This window comes from Contarinia nasturtii, unplaced genomic scaffold (assembly GCF_009176525.2).
Source record: "Contarinia nasturtii isolate CC-2019 unplaced genomic scaffold, AAFC_CNas_1.1 Cnas_scaffold_285, whole genome shotgun sequence".
Taxonomy (NCBI): Eukaryota; Metazoa; Arthropoda; class Insecta; order Diptera; family Cecidomyiidae; genus Contarinia; species Contarinia nasturtii.
The window spans coordinates 653,905-676,241 of record NW_022197640.1 but is presented as its reverse complement, the minus strand read 5'-3'; the positions used below and the strand labels follow the sequence as shown (position 1 = coordinate 676,241).

Here is a 22,337-nt window from a genome sequence, read left to right as displayed (position 1 = left end):
TAAGGAAAGAGCACCAGTATCATTTTAATTTAATATAAAAATTGAACCAATAATCATGGTGTTTTTTGTACTATTGGTCAAGGACTCTTTATCTTTTGCCGGTTCTACTTTAAAAATAAAACCGTGTTTCTATTTTTAGACGACAAGTTTCCTCTAAATTCAACATGTGCAAGGCCTACGTGCGATCGAATGTGTAACCATCTTGAACCGGTATGGTTAATGCTATTTTTTACATTTTTTTTCTTTTTTGGATGGCTGATTGTTTAAAACAAATCGATCTATTTGATGTAACATTTTTTTTTTCTCGAAGAATAAAATAGTTCGTTTAGTCAATTTCTGCAAAGCAACAATTTCTCTGCCATTAGCATTCGATAGGATTCTTGCGTCAATTTAAATGAAGTTGTTAAAATAATAGCTACACACACTTCATTCAAACGTAATTCAAAAGCAACGGAAACTATTCTTTTTCTTTCTTGTTTTAGTTAGTGTCATATTCGATATTCGGTCTGATTGTGTGACGTTAATGCGAATTTATACGTTTTGTATTTTCTACATTCACTTGTTGTTGTAACAATTATACATGAATGACGTCAAATATTTACCGATCGACAGAGAAAAAAACACGATCAACTTAACGATCGTGAAGAGAGAATAAAAAAGCATACCGTGCGCATAAATTGTTGCTCGAGACCATGAAGATAAGTTTCTTGCTAGAGATATGTGTGTCACATGTTTGTGAACGCTTTAAATAATGATGCATTGCTTTTTTTCGACCGCTAGGTATAAACAATTGCCGATATTGATAGCAAAACAGCTCCGTATGAGTCTCAGCTGAATTTTGAAAGCAAGCTAAGAGTTAACAGCTAACCACATGAATAATTTTTGGTGTTAATAGTCGAATGAACCTTAAACACACGAGGCATGACACTTTTTTTTCTTCTCTCGCTCTTCCTCTCTATAGAGGAGTATATATAACCGAGCAATTGTATGAAGGTTCTTTTAATGAAATACAACTTTTCCGTGAGCTAAATTTAATAGTCGGCGCAATTGACATGCGGAAAAAAGGTGTCCAAAAGTTTTTTTTAGATGAACAAATTGAAAAGGTCGTTATTATTACGGTCAAAATTCATCCGAAAAAGAAGTTCACGCAATCGAACTGGACGTTCATTAAATTTATGAATAGTTTTTGTTGTTGTTGTATTTGAAACGGTACAAATCAGTCGATTATTGTCATGTTTTATTTATGGAGCCGCTGTTCGGCCCATCTCTTTCACACACGCGCTTCCATCGCATGTGTCCAATGTTTGTTTCAGTTTTTTTTTTTTTTTTCCAGTAAAATGTCCAAGCCCAAAACCACTATTCAAACGAAAGAAAATAACAATTTTATGGGCACTATCTTTGCCATTCAATCGTATTTCTAATGCAAAGTAAAATTGCAAAGCATTTTTATATCGATATATAGTCAATAGTTTTGCTGTTCAGCCGTTTGCAATTCAAATTTATGACATTTTGTTATTGTCATACAATTGAATTCGAATTGATGGAGAAGTGGAATGGTCAGCACACGAATGAAATGAACAAAAACGAACAGAGCTCAAAAGAAGTATGGGGAATAATTTTTTTTTTATAAAATAGACATAATAAAATAAAAGTGTGGTGTGACAAGTCAATGAGCTATTCGCATTATACCCTTTTGTTATTGATTGTGAATCACAATTATTCACGAGCTTCACATTTACGATAACAAAAACACAAACAACACCAAAAATAAAACTGAAAAATGCAAATTCGACACAGCAATTGTTATTGATGGTTGTTGTAGTTTTGTTTTGTCTTCTGGTTTCTTTCAATTTCGTTCTGATAAGAAAACACGACATTGGGGATGTGCGATTGCACGTAGTATTTTGTTTGTTTCTTCTTCTTCTTTTTACACGAATGGAATGCTTTCATTTCATTGCACGTTTTTCCATTAGATAACTGTCTCAATTCTTTTCTATTATAACCTTGCATATATAGATTCATATGTTACGACACACCGCAACCAAACGACAATACACAACACATTATCATAATCATTATTGTACATTTCTAATTTTTTTCGTTCTTTTGTTCGTTTGCTATCCAGATTATGATGAACGTCCAAAAGGCATACTTGACACCAAATGTTGAACTTTTTTTCCAATACAAACACACACAATCAACAATAGATTCGTATCAACTTTTATCGGCATTTTTGCGCCTTCAGTTTTTTTTTTTTGTTTTTCATTTTTGTACAACTCACATCCAATTAATGGCCGATATACATTCAATTGTTTGATTCATTCACGGAATTTTACCTTGTATCTGGAAGAGAATCGGTTCAAGTCGGCCGTATCGTTGTATTTCATTCAATTCAAAAAATCAAAATAAAAATGTTGCACAAATCGCGACACAGTGATAGACTTTTTTTTTCACTCTGACCACTGAATTAAGAAACTAAATGTTGATCGACACAGTTTTCTTTATCAATTTCTTCGCTTTATTTAGAAACACTGCGTGTTGATACGAAACAAGATAAAAAACAATTATATTCTAAATGTGAAACAATCAAAACATAATTCAACTTTTTGACGTATATTTTTTTGATCGACAATTCTTCTTTTTTTTTTGTAGAAAAGATATGAGAGTGTTTTGATTGTGTCAAAATCATGTGTGTATGCGTTTATTGGAATAAAGTACAAACGTCAAATCGGAAATATGTACTAAAACAAATACTTAAAAATTGCACAATAATATTGACTAATTTATTATTCAGTTTAGCATATACAGTTCGTAGAATATAAAAGTATCCATTCGATACCAAAATCCGAATCAGATATTTACCGATTTTTTTTCAAATATCGTATTAATTCCGTATTCGAATTGACAAAATAATTGGTGTGCATCCAAATCAATCGATTTTTTAAGTACCACAGAACATCCAAGACACACACCAATTTTCTATCTAGAATTTTTCTTAAAAGAAAAGCGACGAAAAAGTTATCAACGAAAAATAGACTACTTCCATCATTTAAAAAATAATTCGAAATAAAATGATTGGAAATCATCAAGAGGCGATCGATAATGATAATGTTACTTGAAATCCAGTATTCGATTGCTCGAAAAGAATTGCATCGAAAATACGACACTACAGATCGAAATTAAGTTTAGAATAAAAAAGAAAATGATTTATATGATAAATACCGCCATCTGTTGAAAAGCTGTAGAAATGGACTGGTCTGCATTGCTCCCTAATTCAAAGGAAAGGTTCGACTTTAAATCGAATCACAAGTGAGAAGGAAAGAAAATACCATTTCATCATTTTTTTCACATTTTAAATTAATTTATTTAACTTATTTACTAACACTGACGTCACTTTTCTTCCATCTCAAATAGTTGCCATAATTTGTGTGTGTATAATTTTTCTATATTTCCTTAAAAATAAAGTTTTTTTTTTTTGCTACACAGAGCGGTGACTAGTATATTCTGATCGAGTGTTCATTAATTTTTCTTTTAAATAAAATATTGTGTAAAATAAGCAAAATAAGACCATTAGTTTTCGGCTAAATATCTACTTTGGTTCAGCATAAGTTTTGCTAAGTTTGCGCTAATCACTGACAGAAAAAATTAATTTAAAAGAAAATGTTGTGCCTAACACAGTTTAGTATGTGCTATCTCTCTGTGTCACACAAAATTATGATTAACATAATATTTTATCATTCTTAAAATAATGAAAAAAAAAAAAAACTAGTTTTGTTTATGTTTCGATAACTGATCGTGCTTTTATGTTTGTATTATTTGATTGCAAGTTGTAAAATTATTGCCGGTTTAGAAATTACTTTATTCTACCCACACACAAGATATGAAGAAATTAAAATATTGCATTGTTACAATATAGTTTAGATTTATTTCGGTACAATATATTCAAAGTTTGCCAGGTGAAAAGCTTCATCGCTAACATCTAACCATCATGTTATTATTTTTTGTTTTGTTTTGTACATTCACATCATTTTGTTCTGGTGGTTATTTTTTTTTACATTGTACAAAAATGGCCTATTTTTATGTATAATACTATTGTGGCAAAACACTTGCGTATTCACGAAATCTATGCGAATTTTTATTATTATTATTTTTTTGTTATATTTTGTTTGTTTACTTTATGCTTCTTTTTTTCAGTTCATTTGTGTTTTCCGAAATTGTGATAACTTTCATTGCAACAGAATTGGTTCAGTTGGAAATTTATTTCGTTCAAACGTTAGATTCGATTTTCATATTATGTTTCTTGAACAGTTTTGCGTGTGGATGGTGATTCTCAGATAATGTTGATTAAATGTGAAAGAAATTACAGTCAAAATGAAAACGGATTGAATAGGGGGAGAGAATGTTTTAAAAGGTGATGCTTTTGATTCTGGTGCGTGTGTGTATTTGTGTTCATTTTAAATATCAATCTAGTATGTACATAAAATTGATCCGCGACCAAAGAAGCTCTTGTCATACGTTTGTCAATCGGCCAAACAAAATCAAAATCAACTCAAACTGAAACACATTTTTGTATATGATTTTTATGTTCGATTTGGAAATGACACCGATTCGTCTGTTGTGATAAAACAGATGAAAATGTTGATAAGAATAAAAATTCGACTTGAAATAAAAATCGATAAAAGTGAAACACAGCATATTAATAAAAAAAAGCTGTGATCCACTTTTATCGATTTTTATTTCGATTTGGATTTTTATTCGAGCCCAATCATAAGTTTAATGATTTTCCAAATTATCGCAATATTCGTCCGACAAATCATAGTGTCAATTCTAGTGTTGTTTATAGTGTGTGTAACCCTGTCCGATGTATACATATATTAACATTTAGTTGTGATATTTTATTAGTTGATTCAAAAGGCGAACTAAATGAACGATTTCATCTAATCGATTTCAATTCCATGCAATAATTTCGGATCATTATAAATGAAGGATTTGAAGAGATATGCAAATTTATTACCAGATATGAAACAAAAATCAATGATATATAATAATTATTGTGTGTGTAGGTGTCTGTGTTTAAGTGTGTATAAAATTGATTGTTTGTCATTTTGTCAATATTCGTTCTGCTCTCAAATTGGTTGCTTCTTGCTTTTGCCATTCATTATTTATTGTTTATAATTAATTGGGTAAATCAGTTCGGTGCAAATTTACAAAGATAGGAATATATTGCGATAGACACGAATGATATAGTGTGTTTGTCAATGATATGAAAATTCATCAAATAAATTGTCTTCCTTTGCTTTTCAGGTTGAAATGATAATGATAATGGTCAAAACACACGCATAAAAAACCGTTTTGTTTTTGTTTTCTTTCAGTTTCTTGTGAATATTCATACTCACACACACATGTATATTCATATTTTTTTATATTTATTCTTAATTCCCATTTCTGACTTGTCTATCGATATATAATTTTACATAGAATCGTTGCTCTAGCAATTTTATTGTTTATGTTCTTAATGAACTACTTTGCTTTTCACCTCATTTATATTGATTTGTTTCATTTCTGAATTGAAGCTGTTTGTTTTGCCGCCACACGGTTCGCCAATCGCGATCACAATCGCAAAAGCATTAGTTAGCTGTTCAATTGACCTCAGTTTAACCTTATTTGCTAATTACGTCTTATGTCTACCTTAACGAAAATCAATGTGTTTCTTTTGTGTGTATGGGTGAGTGTGACTGAATGTAAAGTGGTATTTTTCTGCAGTTGTGCATATGTTCGACAAAGGAATGGGTGAGTTTTGTGATAATTGCGGGGCATTGTGTCGCAAAATATCGATGAATATGTAGTAGGTCTTCTTATGTGTGAAATGCAATTTGTTTTGCAAATGATACATATATATGCCCTTAGCTTTTGTCGGTGAGATTCAAATCAAATATGCTTAACAGCTACTCTCACTTAAATCTATTTAAAATCATTTTATCAGATCATCTACTGTTTCCGTTCACATATGGCCATTCTTGCAAATGGCAATTATTGTATTTACTTGCTCTCGCCACTTCCCAGGGGTGACATACAACATTCGGGATTCAAATGATTTTATAAATGGTCTCAACATGCATTTCGACTCAAAATCGACTGTTAATCGATTCGAAAAAATAAACGAACTGAAATCATTTGAGAAATTGTGCAGATTTTAAATCAGACAGAAGAAGTTTTGAAGCTCTCACATTGTTGTGTTCATCCCCTAGTCTCTCTTCATGTCGCCTTTGTCATCGCCACACATTATCCCCATTTAAACCATTATTTTTATTTTTATCTCATTCAATATGCACCGATCCCGTGCCTCGTGCCGTTCACAACACAATTGTAATAATAATAATAATATTAATTAAACATGTTTTGTGTGTCGTGTTTTGTATGGCCAATAACTCATTTATTCTATATTTGTTCGACGATTTCGATGGTTAAATTTCCGTTTGTTATGCGAAATCATCTATCTTAGATAAGCACGTATATATCACTCTAACGTTGTGAGTCTTAATTTGATTTTCATTTCGCATAAATTTTGTTCTATTCCTCTTCTTCTTCTTCTTCCGCCACAATTTTGTTAAAAATTAGATTGACGACTATATTTTTTTTGTTCATTCAATTTAACAGTTTTTTTGTTTGATTTCTTCATTGAAATAAGGTTGTTTTAGCTCAAAAGTATCCCGGTTCAACGTTGTGTGCTAGACCAAGTGTTTCCGGATCAAGGCTAAGCTTCAATTCACCGCCCAAAACAATTTCCGATATGCATCCAATAATGCCCGAATAATACCGACGGCCCGTATAATACATAATGTCTGGCATTCCACCTGCGGAAATAATGAATCGTTAAAATATACATATTTGTCAAATACATTGACTCATAATATTTCAACTCACCAACATAAAGACCTGTATCTGTATTTAATTGTCGCAATTTTCCGGGTGATCGTTTACTCACTTCCACACCGCCATCTACTTCGATTGAACCATCTTGCAAATTCCTATTAAATTCAATTAAAATTTAATTGAATGCAATATTTACAGAATTGTGTTAAATCACATGCAGTCTCATATCATAAAAATATGTCATATGCCACTTTTTGTCATATTCACCTTAATATTCTGATTCGGTGCCACAGACCATCGCTCACTTTCGTTGAGTTGTAGACGATATTCACTTCGCCCGAACCAAGATTGTATCGAAAATGTAAATATCTGTAAAAGACCAAATTGAAAGTGATATATTTATTTTCAATTCGAACACAATGATAATATCGTTTCTATAACAATGATGATAATCATCTGTATCCAATAACATTTGGACTAAAACGTTTGTTTATAAAATCCAAAATGAAATTTACCCATTTTCAATTCCGAGCAGTAGATAATCGTCGTCAATCTGTGCCGTGTGTCGGCCCGTCCATAAAATTAGTCCGTTGTGTGAATGTGTTTTGAATCTCAAATTCAAATCGATTTTATAGCTTATGATTTGCTTCATTGTTTCGGCATCATTGTAATGGAAATAGCTGTGATAAAATGATAAATATTTTCATCTTTGTCATTCATTATTTGATTTATAAAGAAAAATATTACCTATCTGCTCCAGTGAAACAAGCACCATGACTTCTTCGCACGTATTTTGTTTTGCGATTCATTTGATTTCGTCGAATTTCGGCGCCGTTTTTCATAATGCGTGCCATATCGTCTATCAATTCTTTGGTTGTGAGAACGTCTTCATTGGAATAGAAACCCATCACATCAAAATCGCCACTCATTTCGTCATCTTCATCGTTGTCGTCGTCATCATCATCATCACTGCCAACGTTAGCCTGTTTATCGTTTATTGCAGCTGAATTTCCGCGTTCAATTGTTGTTTTCATTGTCGTCGTTGAGCGATCAGTTTTTATGGTTGGTAACATAATATCTATTTCAACTTCATCGTCGGCCAAAGATGGTGATTTCGGTTCAAGCAATGGCATTGGAATGTAGTGTTTTTTTGCTGATTTTGTTCCTTTGTTGTAGTGATTTTTCAATTTCATATTTTTCATAATTTCCTCTTTTTTTAGTAATTTTTCCGTGTCAATAGACATATAGCGGCCAAAAACTCGAGTTACATCGTCATCGGTTGAAATGCCTACTGTTTTACTGGGTGTCAATTGTTCAATTGTAGTCGTTGACATCGTTGGTGGTGTTGTTGTTGTTGTTGTTGTTGTCGTCGTCATAGTTGTGGGACGATTTGCGTTTGTGGTATGGATATTCATAACGGCATCCAACGAATCGTCTGCATTTTTGTATTCGTAATCATCATCATCATCATCATAATAATAATCATTGACATCGTCAGCTTCTTTTGTATTTCCCGTATTTGAATCCATGCTAAGTTCGACATTTTCGTTGCTATTGCCGTTGTTGTTGTTGTTGTTGTTGTTATTGCGTTCATTATCGCTGTGATCTTTGTCTACCATTTTATCAGATTTTGCATGTGGGTCACTTAATTGTACCACGGGAGATTTTGAATCAAATTCACTGATAGTAGCAATGACTTCATCGTTGTATTTACGTCGGTCATTAGCAATTGTTGTTGGTATTGTCGGTGGTGGTGGTGATGGTGGTGGTATTGATGCTGCTTTTGCAGCTTTTGCTATTTTCTCCACATCTTTGATATTGGTTTTGAGCTGTGCCATTGCTGTGATTGAGTTTGCCGGTACGGTCGTTGTTTTCAATGAGTCAAGTGCATTTTTGTCGATAGCAGACATGCTTGTACGATTGTTCGAAACGCCAGTGAAATTAAACGATGTTAAGCTTGAATGAGTTTGTTGCACCGTCAACTCTTCGGCTTTATTGCATTGCAAATTCGACGGGTTACATTGACATTCGTAGCTTTCCATGTTTGGTACGCATTGTGCTAATGGTCCGCATGGTTTTCTCGTACATGAGTGCGGACAATTATCAACATTTGTGCCTCCAACTGCTTCGGATATAATGGATATCGATCGACCATTTACTTCCAACTGTAGTAGAAAAGTACAGAACAAGTAACACATAAATAAGAAAATCCGTATTATAAATGTTATATTAAAGATAGCCGCCCCAACGTTTTGGTCAAATGATCAAATGTGCCTGAGTGAAAAATCAACAGGAAAGGTGAAGATGAAAATGGTAAAATTGATGGATAGAGAAACATGGATAGGAAGGACGGAGTAATTTAACATCGAATGAGATAGAAAACAGAAAACATAAATAGATAAAAAGAGAAAGAGAGAAGATAAAGACAGAATGAGTTGCATCTGTGCAATGTGACCCAATTACCATTCTTTGAAACATGCCACATGAATAAAAGGTTTCGTCTCGGTGCATCGTCAAACTAGCTATACTGTTTGTAAAATTTCCGTATAGTGAACGAAAAGATTCAGAAAATTCAATGATACTCGTATACTATGTACAAGATCCCATCCCGAAAGTACGTCAATCAAATTAAACAGTTTGCCCTTTACTCGACATTCTATCATTGCTCCGGTTGGATGCAACATTTGTAGGCATTTCGAAGTGCATTTGAACTTTATTATCTTTCCATTGCATCAAAGAACAAATACAAACTAATGTTGTAATTTATATAGTATTGATTTTAGTCGACGAAGAAGAACGAAAACGGCACAAAACAAAACAAGTGAAAAAAGCGACGAGAAATGTATTGCTATCAGCCCAAACATTGCTCAGTGTGTCAATATCTATACTATGTTCAGTAACTGTCAAAAATTCGAACATGTGATGCGTGGTTATGAGATTTTACCATTTTGCTTGTGATTTTGTGTGTTAAAGTTTTCAAAGTTTGAAACCAATTCAATATAACTAGATAATCTGACTTTGTATGAAAATATATTGGGGGAAAAAATGGAAAATTACATTCTGATTTTGGTTTAATGTTACTCATCCTATCAAATAATTAAGCATACAGGCTTTCTCAACTTTTTTGATAGGGGTTGAGTGAACATTTTTTTTTCTTTGCACCGAAAAAAAATCAAAAGAACTCATTGTTTGTATTGTCATGTATAATTAAAAGTGGTTTTATAATAAAATAGAAGATATAAAGTTATGAAGTTTCAAACAGACCGAAACAAGTAATACATCTGTGCACCGCACAACGATTCAACGCAGCTGCAAATGTTTCACGTTCGTATTATGAAAGCGTGCACAATTTCTGACATTTAATTATATATATGGCATAAAGTCTTCATCCCTAATTGTGTGTTGCACACACGTGATTTATTATTTAATTCAGCAAAATCTCGAACCAAATTATTGAAATAATTGACATGTTTGTTTATTAGATACGGTCTCTGTGCGAAATGATATGAGTTTCATTTTATAAACATACATAACAACAGCGAAAGAATGAGATATACATATATAAGCTCATATTTTAATCGAAATTCGCTGGCGTAAATGTACGAACACCAAAGTCAATCTTTTATGGTGGAAAATCCAACAAATAGTAGAAGTTAACAGAAGTGAAAATGGCAAATAAACGAGCATCGCAACAAAATCGAATTAAGGCAAAAGATGCCAAGATCTCTAACTTACAAACACAGAGAGAGGCCGGGAGTGGTGAGAAAGATTCTTCATTTCTTGCAGGTTTATTACTCTGAACACATATTTCAGTTCAATTTTGATAAAACCATAAAGTTTAGTGCTCAATGCCGCACGAGTTTTTTCACTCTCTCTCTCTCTCACTCTCTCTTCGTTTCATTTTCCTACAATTTACGCTCGTCGAGCTTGAACGTTTGGAATCTTCATTTCATTGCACATCGTATATGTCTCACGTATAAAACGTCGCATGATATTTAGAAGAAAAAAAAAACTTCTACATATATAGCCGATTGTTACTCTGACTGAGAGATATGCGATATTGTAAATACTTTAAGCTCTTGTTATTTCACTTTAAAAAAATGTTCCCTTCTCTGTCTCGTTTATAGAATTTGTTCTCGGGTACAGATTTCGACGTTGTCGTCGTCGTCGTCGTTGTCGACTCTCACAACGACAAGAGCGATGTCGTTGATGTTCGTGTATGAATAAACACCGAGTTCGGTTTTGTCTTGATGTCGCGTTCACATCTACCAAATCTATTATATTTTTTTTCTTAAAATTAAATGCCTTTCTAAATGCTTTAAATACGATGGAATCTAAATTTTCGTATGTTTTATGTTTGGTGCAAAAGCTTTTCGCGCATCCACACGCAAGCAAAACCCCTTTACGACTGAACCACCAATGTATAAGTATGTGTACGTGATATCCATGTATCTGTGTGAACATTTAACATCGACATAATGGCAATACACACTTACGCTCAGACAATACACTCAAACATATGTGAAAATGGTTTATATCTATTACATTTGTTACAAACATATATATTAAATGTGTTACATTGACTTCGTTGCGATGCTGCATAACAAATGTTAGACGAGTTTCGAGTTTCGAATGAGAGTTGGTTAGCTTTTTGTTACCAATCCATAAATCTGTTTTGTTTTGTCTTGCTTCACATTCCTTGATTCACTCGAGGTGTTTTCTCTTCTATATCATTTACTTTGGTGTGCTGAGCAACATTTTATTTTCCATCACGTCAATGAAATTGTTTTTTCTTTGCTGTTACTTGGTTGCGGGTAATATCTGTGATTCGTATCAAATGAAATATTTCTTTTCTTTTTCTTTTTTAGCAATGAAAGATTGCAATTAAAATCTCAACCAATCTAACTATCATTTCCAATCGAGATTTTGTGACGAACAAATGAAATATTTTGATGACAGATTTTACAAAAAAATATGTCGAAATTCGATTTTAAGATTATATTATGGAACTAAGTTCGATGGCATACTAAATTATGGCATACTTCTTATACTGTTTTAGACAGGGAGAGAAAAAAAAAAAAACAAATAATAGAATGACTTTGCATCTTACTTTTTGTATGCATCCCACAAACGAGCCAAGTTCTTTGAGATTTAATGGCAAATATTGTGCGTTGTTCGATCCACCCAAATACAAGCTGTGCGGTAACGATAAATGCCAAAATCCATTTGGTGACACTGTCATAACTTCGGGTAGCTGATCAATCTGATGAAATAAATATAAAATGATTATGGTTGTTGTCTTTTTTGTTGTGGTTGTAAAAGAGGGGAATTTATTCAAACGAAATAGTATCCGTTATCAAACGCCAGTTTACACAATAAAATTAAGAATGAAACACACATAAAATAGGGGAAAAAAAATGATAAGTATCAATTGCATTTGGATTGCTTAAAGTATTTTCTGTCATTTCATATTGTTGGCGTTAAGCTTTTGACTGATGATAATAAGTTGGACGGTTGAAACCAGAAAAAAAGATGACGAATACTATGATTGGTAATTGATTGTTGATTGCATACTTCATCAAAAGTACGAGATGAGAAAAGCACAGTTGAAGTATTTAACGCGTCATGAAAATCATTGAAAGCAATCCAATTAGAGTAAATCCTTTTGAAAAGTGTTATTATATTTGTCGCAAGAAGTTTGTGGAGAAATAATCAATCGAACGCAAAAATCGATTGGATGAAGACGGAGAATGGAAAAGTAAATTGATTGTATTTGACATCGGAATGTCACAAGTTAAATTTTTATCGGAAATTTCAAATTTGTCAACATTTGTCAAACAGACGATCTTTTTTTAGCTTTTCTTTCTTTTCCTCCTACGCGTTTTTTAAAATTGAGTACTTGAGTTAAAAACTCGATAATGGTGTCGCTGAATATGTTTTTCTTCATACAACATTGCATGAAATAGCAAAGTTGATCCATAAAAATACACGCGCAGACAACACTGCTCAGTGCCATCGGTAAAGAATAACATTCAACAACAACAAAAAATGTTATCAATAAATGCTTAAACAATCACAATCAACACCGATCACAATAGTACTTACTTTCATAACTGCCAAACGAGCCGTTCGTGAAATGCGAATGATGTGCCATTGTTCCATCGTCAATGGTGTTTCACTCCTGCAAAAGAACACAATATTATGATGAACAAAATAGACGAAAATACTTTATAAAATTGATATGAATGAATCTGTGATAAACACAACCACACATTGATATCGGCACGAGGGTGTGGGAGAATGTGTAACGCATTCAATCTTAGCATTTAATAGAAAAGTTTAATTTATAATTTATCTGGTTGTTTTTATCGTTATGTTCGTCTCATTCTAACTTTTTGTCACCCATTCGATTCGCACTGTTGAATCAAAAGTAAAGAATAATAAAACGGTTTGTTGATGTTTACATTGAGTGTTGTTTTAGAAATAATTTATTTCATTTCGCACTTTTTCGCTTCTGTTCTATACAAAACTCATATTTAAATTACATTCATTTGATCTGTTCGATGCTATTGTTTGTATGTGGTGACAATGCCATGAATATGAATCGCATTGTTTTGCTTCTCTTCGCATTACTGACTACGAAATCGAAAGCAATTCGACGCCTCTTATAAGCTTGAATTTTGAAAGAATTATTACAAGATGCTTACGAAAATGTGTGTGTGTGTGTGTGTCTGTGGGTGTTAAACAATGAAAATATAAACAAAAATCGCACCGAAAGAAATCCACGTTAAATTCTATGAGCATTTGATTTGAATTGAATGTGTGAATGGAAATGAAGTGATATCAAACTGTTGAAGGAATATTGAAAAGTTGAAACACGATAACAAAGTAGATAGAGAAACTTTACAGCAACACACAGCATAAGTACAAAATAATAACAATCGAAACTTTATATTTGCTATGTTGCGATTGGGATGGTGGCATTTTGCCATAATATACACATCCTATATATACACGGTTGAGAGAATGATGCCAATACGACCATATGTCAGTGGCATCGATAACACTCTGGCAACTTTTCCACTATATTCATTTTCGATCATTTATTATCGTGTTATGATCGAATTTGAATTATTCACTAAATCCGAATTTAAATTTATAAACCAATTGAAGTTTTGTGCCATGTTTGCCGCATCATAAATCTTTGAATAAACCGTTTCGTTGTGGTTCATTTGGTATTGTTCGTGAAATCGATAAAAGAGCGGGAAATAAACAGAGAACGAGAGATACACACAACTTTGCTTTTAATGACAAAACTGTGTCGATTCAGTTGAATATTTGGAAGCGCTTTTTCACTACATGACCATTCCCAGTGTGACCTTTATGCAAAAGATAAAATACGTAGTGGCTGCATGAAGTTGTTTCATATAAACAAAAAAGAAATTTTCGAATTATAATTTACGGGTCGATTCAATTAATATGGGAACTCCATTTGGTTAATCTGCTTCAATTTGAATGAAATTATACATATAGAGTGCTTATGAACACTTTTTTTTTTTCTCTCTCTCTCTCTCTCTCTCTCTCTCTCTCTCTCGCTATCTCTCTTTAACACTCTTTCTCTTAGGCACATACATATCAAAGAGTAAAACATACTGTCACTGATACAATTCAACGGTCATGGCACTAGCCACGTGCACAGGCACGTTTCCATTCAACGGATTCAGTGTATAAATAATTACGTTTGATGCAGTTGAGTGATTCAACAATGTGGATGTCGTTTAACTTTATGCACACATTTTTCATCACCGGACATTTTTAATTAAAAATAAATCTCAACTGTTCATTTTAGTTTTCAAAGGATAAGCAATATCCGACTTTCTGCCGGAAAATCTGTCTATCGCAAAAAGTTTATTATGAAATTGTCGCAAGTATAATTTCGACGAGCGAGAAATGCTAAGCAACCAATTCTAGTAGTTGCATGTGGTTAATCCTTTGCATAAGCCAAACATATGATGATAAAGACTTCATCAAATATTGAATCAATGCCATTTCATAGGCACACGCACACACATCCTGCCAAACCATATCAAAAGCCCACATACACCACAACTACGTTTCAATTTTTCTCCGCCTCTCTTACTCCTCTTTGCACCCATGTTCATATTTCCGATAAATTTAACTTTTTTACAATACGACAAAACTTTTTCATATTTATTTTACTGGCTTAGTCGGTCTGACTATCATTCAATCTCTATTTATATATGCCAAATGACACCAATTATTTCATCTTCATATTTTCAATCGTGATTTTCTCTACATGCTGACGGGCGTAAATTTATACGCATATCAGCAATCCAGCATACAACTTTGTATATTTATATTTCCAATTGGAAATATTCGACAATTTTCAATTTGAGGAAGAAACATTTTTTTGGTTCAAAAATCAAACATATTTAAATTGAAATCGCATATCATTCGCAATGGATGCGTATGTCACTTTTCAATGTTTCATTAGTTGATGTTGTTGTTGTTGTCAATTTTTTTTACAATCACATTTTTGATGCTCTTTTAAGTTCAATTGCTGCTTATTTGTTGATTTCATTACACGTGGGCGTCCTTTTTTCTCTATCTCTTTCAATCACTCTCTCCCTCTCTCTCTCTCTCTCTCTCTATCTATCTCTGTCTGTGTGTGTAAGTTTCGAATGTAAAATGGAAAGGAAATTAAATGTTGAAAAATCTCTGAATGCATATATTATCTATCTATATCCATGTATGTAATGAGTATTCTGTGATTTTGGGAAACGGGGAAACTTTTTCTATTTGAATTTGTGCTTTATGGCTTGCATTTTATTTTGCGTATGCTTTCATTTAGATGATATCTTCGGTTGGATTTCGTCGTATTTGCGATGGATCGTTGTGTTTGTGTATGTGTGAGCGTGTGTGTGTTTGTCAGCAATTCGGCATTGTATAAAAGGATCAGATGCAAAAAAAAAACGATAGGAAAATATCTTATAGAATCTCGAGTCTTATTCATATCGAGAAGAAGATAAAAAACGCACGAATCAACGAAAAAGGAAGAATATCCAAAGTAAGAATGCATGTTTGAATTTTCGTTCGCTGAAAAGTTTTCAACTAATCCGCCTCAAAGTTATGAAAGAACCACTTACAATCTTCGCATTTGCTTGGTGTATGTATTTTTTTTAGTTCCACTCTTCATTCTACTCCCTCTTTGTCTCTGTTATTTTTCTTGCATGGGCTCTATTATTGACTTTGTGTATGCTGCATGACTGAATGGGGCTATATATGCAATGCAATCGAGTTAAGTATTCGTCTTGCGGAAGTTCTTCTTTTTTTTTTGTTGGCTACCACTTTTGTGATGTAGGAATATGTGCGACACCTAGCGGCGAACATACAATACAGTAATACAAGTAGTGATTCTGAAAACACTAAAACACGTAAAATAAGATAGGAATGAAGCGGAGATGAAGATATGGAGCGCGAGGAAAATTAAATGAAATTATCTTGCAAGTAGTTATTTATGTAAATGCTCGGCCGAGAGATACTATTGCAGTTATAACGGAAATGGCACTTTGGCCAAAGACAAAAGTAACAAGGCCAACTACAATGATTAAACAGAAATGCGATTACGTACGCAAGCGGTAGAGTAAGAGATGAAGAGTGGAAAAGTTCGACCGTTCATATGCATGTCACATGCTATTGAATGGAATTGCATTTATTACAAAGTTTATGCAAGGGATGAAACTTTGATTGAAAAACCGAAATATTTACGTATTCGAATTTTCACATGTTGAAGTGGTTCCGGTTTTGCAAGTAAAATGCATCTCACTTTTTCCCGTAAGGATTAGCGAAGACAAATCACTGAGTGCACAGACGGCATTTTGTATAGACAGGAGTACGATATACAACATAACGGTTAATATGAACAGTAAACATTGGTAGAGATTATGATGATTTCGACATAAAATCAATAGAAATGATTCACATATCCAACGTAGTGAGCAAGAGAGTGGCAACAAAATGTTGAAGTAAATAACACATCGCAATCATATATAGTCTACAACATATTTTATAGTCGAATCAGACATGTCTGTAGCCAGTTGGAATATTTGAATATGAGTCTATTATGCTCCTGTAATATGTATATTTACTCATACTCATTCTCTCGCATAATGATGGCATAAGATAAATGAGTGAGTGAAAGAGAAAGTAGAAAAAACCTAGAAAAAAACTTATGTCGTCTCATTTTAAACTACTTTGGTGCGTACAATATTTTCAAAATTACAATGAAATATCAAGAACGAAAAAAAAACTGATTGGGAAAGCTTGGGTGGCACATTGTTAACCACAGATGAAAAAAATATGCGAAAATTATTATATGTGAAAATAACGAAAAGTCACAAAGTGGAAAAATGGCGAACGAACACAGAAACACACACACACACACAAAATTATACGGTTATGTGAGTGCAACGAAAGCGCATTTTGGTACTTCATATGGGCAAAGTACGAATAAGGAATGGCGGAGAGAAAAAAAAACGAGAAACGCACACATACAAAACGATGGCGGAAAAAAAGTTTTATGATTAAATTTTTGATTTATGTTATTGAATCGTTCAAATATGGCATTGCTTATAAAAATGGCTTACATTTTTTTTAACTCGTGCATAAAAACACTCATTCGTTCATACAGCCATGTGTTTTTATATAAATGCAACTCATCGAACGCACTGTTATAGCCTAATACCAAACTCAATTCATGGAAATATCTTATTATGCAATACCGATTGCACCCGATGATATGTGAATTAAATGTTCATTTGCTAAACAAAACAATTCGGGACGAAACAAAAACGATTCTAGCAGAATACATATACATGCACCATTCATAAACAAATGAATGTGGCTAGAACTGTTTCAATATACAATAGATCAGGATTGGCTTTGCGTTGGCAACAAGAAATTTAAAAGCATGCTTATCGCTATTGTAAATTATTTAATTTGATTATTGTGATTTTGGAGAGAGACAGAGCAATTTGAACTTTTGATTATTCTCAAATTACCCGAATAATGTATGGCAAGTGAGGCAATGGATACACACAATAATACTGTGATCGTTTGATCAATACAAATATACAAAACTTTATTTCTCCACTAGTCGCGAGAATTCTCTAGACACAGTTGCCGCACAAACTCCACAGAGGTTTGCCTGTGCAAATGAACATGTTACCGCTTCTCTCTCTCTATCTATATTTCTTTGTCTCTTTTTCTGCTCACACAAAAACGTTGAACACTTGCGCTAATTCAGTGTTCATATACAAACTTTGACTTGAATTGCACTTCTTCATTCGCAAGAGTATGAAGTAACTGCTTGCATGTATATGTGCAAGTCCTCATAAAAGCAATTTAATAATGGAAATCGATTGCTTTCATCCAAAGTTAAAGTAGCACCGTTAACAATGCAAATGTACATCAAGTGTTGGGAAGATTCGTTAAGCAGACCAAAAGTTTGCTAATCTGCTGAGTTAACGAAAAATGCACTAGAAATGATAATCACTGCACACTTTATATGATAGCAAAGGCCAACGATCGGGATTATACAGCAATTTATTTTTTTAGAATACAAGGTTTTTTTTTCTCCCGCATCGACGTGATTCACTTTATATATATTCTTTTTTGGCTATTGTTTTGAAAAGGTACGAATTTTAGTTTGAAGTTATTGATCGTTTGACTTAAATATTGCATTTATAAAAGTTGCTACTTGAGACAGGATAAGTACACATTTTTCAATTCGATGTAGAAAAATATACCATAGAGTTTGAACATTGAATGTAATGTATAAATTTGTCCAAAGTTAACAATTTTTTTCCTTCTATTTCTCGGTTCAATGGCTTATGTAGATTTACTGAGAAATTGAAAATACATAAATCATGTTACCTGACCAGTAAATTAGCAAGTTGGCAGCAGACATCGATAATACATACACATTCGATCGATACGAATACCACCACTAACTGCTATGCATCAGTATTCAGTATTCACAGACAGTTTTCATTTCTTTTTTCTTATGTTGTTCAGTTCACTTTATATGAATACGATTTGTTGCGCTCCTGCTGATCGCTTTAAATGAAACTCAATTTCTTTTCCATTTAAAAAAATGTTTTTTTTTTCTTTGTTTGGTTTCACGCACAGTCAGCGTTCAAGAAAATTTTACTGGTATGACAGTGAATGGTTTCGCGAACTATTTGACATTGTGCGGTTCAGTTGGTATGCAGTTTTGTGTAAGATTTTGATTAAAAGTAATAAAATGTATTGAGGCACACTTCGTCACATTTTCACAATTCGTGACACATTTCAATTGATATGGTGACGATGAAATTGTTTCATCGTAGCCTCACGGAATATGAAGTAAACGAAAATGGTTCAACACATCATACTCAATTTGAATATCATAAAAAATGTATGCACATACAAATTATATATGTAATTCCGTCAATGGATTCCTTGTGGATAAAATGGTCGATGAATGAAATGAATTTGTCAGTGAAAAAAAAATAGAAAAAAATGAAGCCAGATAAATCGAATAACAAAACGAAAAATCGGAGAACAGGTGAATTGGATGGAATTGAAGAGCAGATGCAGAAAAAAGATACACTTATTTCTTCGGCAGTAAGGTTAAAGTCATATTACATGCAAATGACAGCACCAAAAATTTAAGCTTACACTCGTTCTAGGGGCTATTTACTCTGCGCGCAAAAAGTGCATTCACGAGTTCGACTACACGCTGCAAATTAATCGGTAAGGATGAGTGTATTGTCAATAAAATTTTCGTAAAAACAATGAATTATTCCTGCAATATTGATAAGTACTAATTCATAAAATTGTGGAGATTTTTCAAATTCCATAGATTTGTATAAAAATTCCGAATTATTTTCAAAAGAAAGTACGTGAATATTATGAGGGCAAACGATGCATTTGTGAATAGTAAATTTCCCCTAGTGTACGTTGCTACGAGAAAAATGAGGACCACGAGGAAATAACGCTGAAAACTGCGTTCACTATTTTCAACGAATTCGATGTACGACTGGGGTGCATGTGTAGCTATGTCATTCCAGCGTAGTCTTTTATTAAAAGTGCTTATACGTATTATAAAATGTGGAATAGGACGGCGACAACAGTAACTGCAGCCAACGTGCTTGGTCGAACTCAATAGAGAAAATAGAGAAATAAGTAAACAGAGTGAAAATGGTGAGTGTAAACTGAATGAAATAAAATAACACATATATTCACACAGCACGGAATTTTTCGAGTAAATGTAATATGCTCCTTTTCGGTTTGAAAAATGAGGATATATGACATTGTGATATGGTACAATGGTGTGCTCTATCTACAGTTCCAGTTATTGTTGCTACTTTTGCTCTACTTAAACTTTCATAACATTTTATTCGAGGTAGTCATTTCGTTCGTTTCATTTATCTAACTTTTTTACTTTTTTTACTCGCTGTTCCGTGTTCATTAAAGAAAGACAAGCGTATTGCTCGGTATTTTTTTTAACAAAAGGTACCCCATCTAAAGAAAATCATCACTGGTTACACATTGTTTCATATTCACATCTTTACAAATCCAATTAACTATATTACACCCTTTGCGTACGTATGTGCGTTTTGTGAAAGTTTTTCCGGTGTGGCACTCAGTTGAAGGGAGCTGAATACAGAAAAAAAAAAACTGATGACGACAACGAAAAAAAAATGACTGGAAATAAAAAGTCGAGAAGGATTGAGGCTGTGAGACGGTAAAAAAATGCAAACTAGAAAAGCAAGACCGAATATGAAATGGAAAAATATGATCGTGAGAAAAGTGAAAAGTGAGTTTTCCTGTTCAGTGTTCAATCTTCTATTTCTTAGTTGGCACAAAATATGAGCCAAGTGATACGATGACAGACAGTGCAGTAACAATGAATGCGCATATCATCTCACTAGATTTCGCGATGGATTTTCCTAATCCTTTTTTTATTTATTCAGTTTATATACATACTTATAGTACTTTTTTATCATTATTTTTTTTTTTGAAGAAAAATGCCATTTTATTACGCAGAATTTTTTCTATTGGTACATTGCAAGTTACGGTAACAAGTACTAAAATCACCTTTAATGTAACAACGAAGCTTTTTTATTGCATCAAATGAGTGACATCGTACACGAAGCTATGCAAACAGAACTCACCCACGACCACATACGTGAGCAACAGAATAATTGGCAATACACAGAATGCGAAAGTGTGCAAAGCTAGGTGCAAAGAAATGAAACACAACAACAAAGATATTGCATTGAATGTTGAAAGCGAAAAACTTAAGCAATGACAAAGCGACAGTCGTTTTTTTGTATTTAAGTGTACTAAAGTTAAGAGGGTCGCCTTTGCTAATGACAAAACACTACAAATAAGTGGTATATTGTGAGTTCATGGTTCATAATGCAGTTTTTTTTATCACTCATAACTGCGTGACTCTTTGATGTTTGAAATGCGTGCACACATATCGAATGCTTTGCTTTGCATGCTATTTGATGGTATTCATAGTCGGTTACCCGTCCTAATTCAATGACAATATATTTTAATTTATTTTGAATTTCTGATTCACACAAGAATGTAATTATCGGCATGCGAATACTTTGGAATATTTCATATACGAAATGGCAAATTGACCGATAAAAAGGCATCAACATTCAACATTCAAAAAAAGATAAAACATTCCAGAGAATAGACTACGCTACTGCTAATTTAACACAGATAGATTGTAGACTCTAGGTCATACAATCCAAATTGGCACTGTAGCGGTAATGTTTTCTACATGTCCAACATTTCCTGGATCAAGCCATATTTCTTGACTTTTTAATGGAAATACAATACTTTGCGTCCATTCAAACTAGTATGATAATGATGACATTCAAAAAAAGAGAGAAAACGTTGTAATAATGGTTTGACAAGAAAATAGATCCAAAAAATAACAAAAACCTCATAAAAATGGATGTTAGTGAGCTTTTTGACTAAATAACTAATGGCGGTTAATGAGTATTTCTTTCAATGAATCATAATGATGGGTTCTCAAATTTGGGATGTATATTCGAATGTCCGCACATGTGAAAGTCGAAACTGGGGACTAGGTTTAAATAATTGTACCAAAAATGTACTTAATTGTACCGCAATTCATTTTTAATTGTACCTTGCTCGTTTGGCTAATATTTGAGGTTCAAATTTCGGGGCACTTCAATTTGCCGGTCAACTAGCCAAAATAAAACAGCAATAAAATTTTAAAAAATATCCTTGTTTTTCATTTTTGCCATTTTTTCGGGAAATCCCCCGTGAATTTTGAAGGACATGCTCTGCAGAAGAACACCATCGAAGTAATGACTTTATGATGATGTTATTTTGAAGGTACATTTTAGGTACAA

The 22,337-nt window shown here is 33.1% G+C and overlaps 2 protein-coding genes across 3 annotated transcripts in view; both read right to left on the bottom strand.

The window, feature by feature from the left end:
- Positions 1-2,621, bottom strand: part of LOC116337644 — a 57,569-nt gene extending 54,948 nt beyond the window's left edge. The window contains exon 1 of the mRNA XM_031762386.1: positions 2,337-2,621. The gene's annotated coding sequence lies outside the window, so the exon portion shown is untranslated. The remainder of the gene's footprint in view (positions 1-2,336) is intronic.
- Positions 2,622-4,714: 2,093 nt separating this feature from the next.
- Positions 4,715-22,337, bottom strand: part of LOC116337395 — a 119,724-nt gene continuing 102,101 nt past the window's right edge. For both annotated transcript variants that reach the window (XM_031761918.1, XM_031761919.1), the window contains 7 exons: positions 12,979-13,054; positions 11,984-12,136; positions 7,621-9,038; positions 7,389-7,553; positions 7,141-7,242; positions 6,925-7,028; positions 4,715-6,854 (listed from right to left, as the gene is read on the bottom strand). In XM_031761918.1, coding sequence (XP_031617778.1) covers positions 6,700-6,854; positions 6,925-7,028; positions 7,141-7,242; positions 7,389-7,553; positions 7,621-9,038; positions 11,984-12,136; positions 12,979-13,054 — 2,173 coding nt within the window. In that variant the 3' untranslated portion in view covers positions 4,715-6,699. The remainder of the gene's footprint in view (positions 6,855-6,924; positions 7,029-7,140; positions 7,243-7,388; positions 7,554-7,620; positions 9,039-11,983; positions 12,137-12,978; positions 13,055-22,337) is intronic.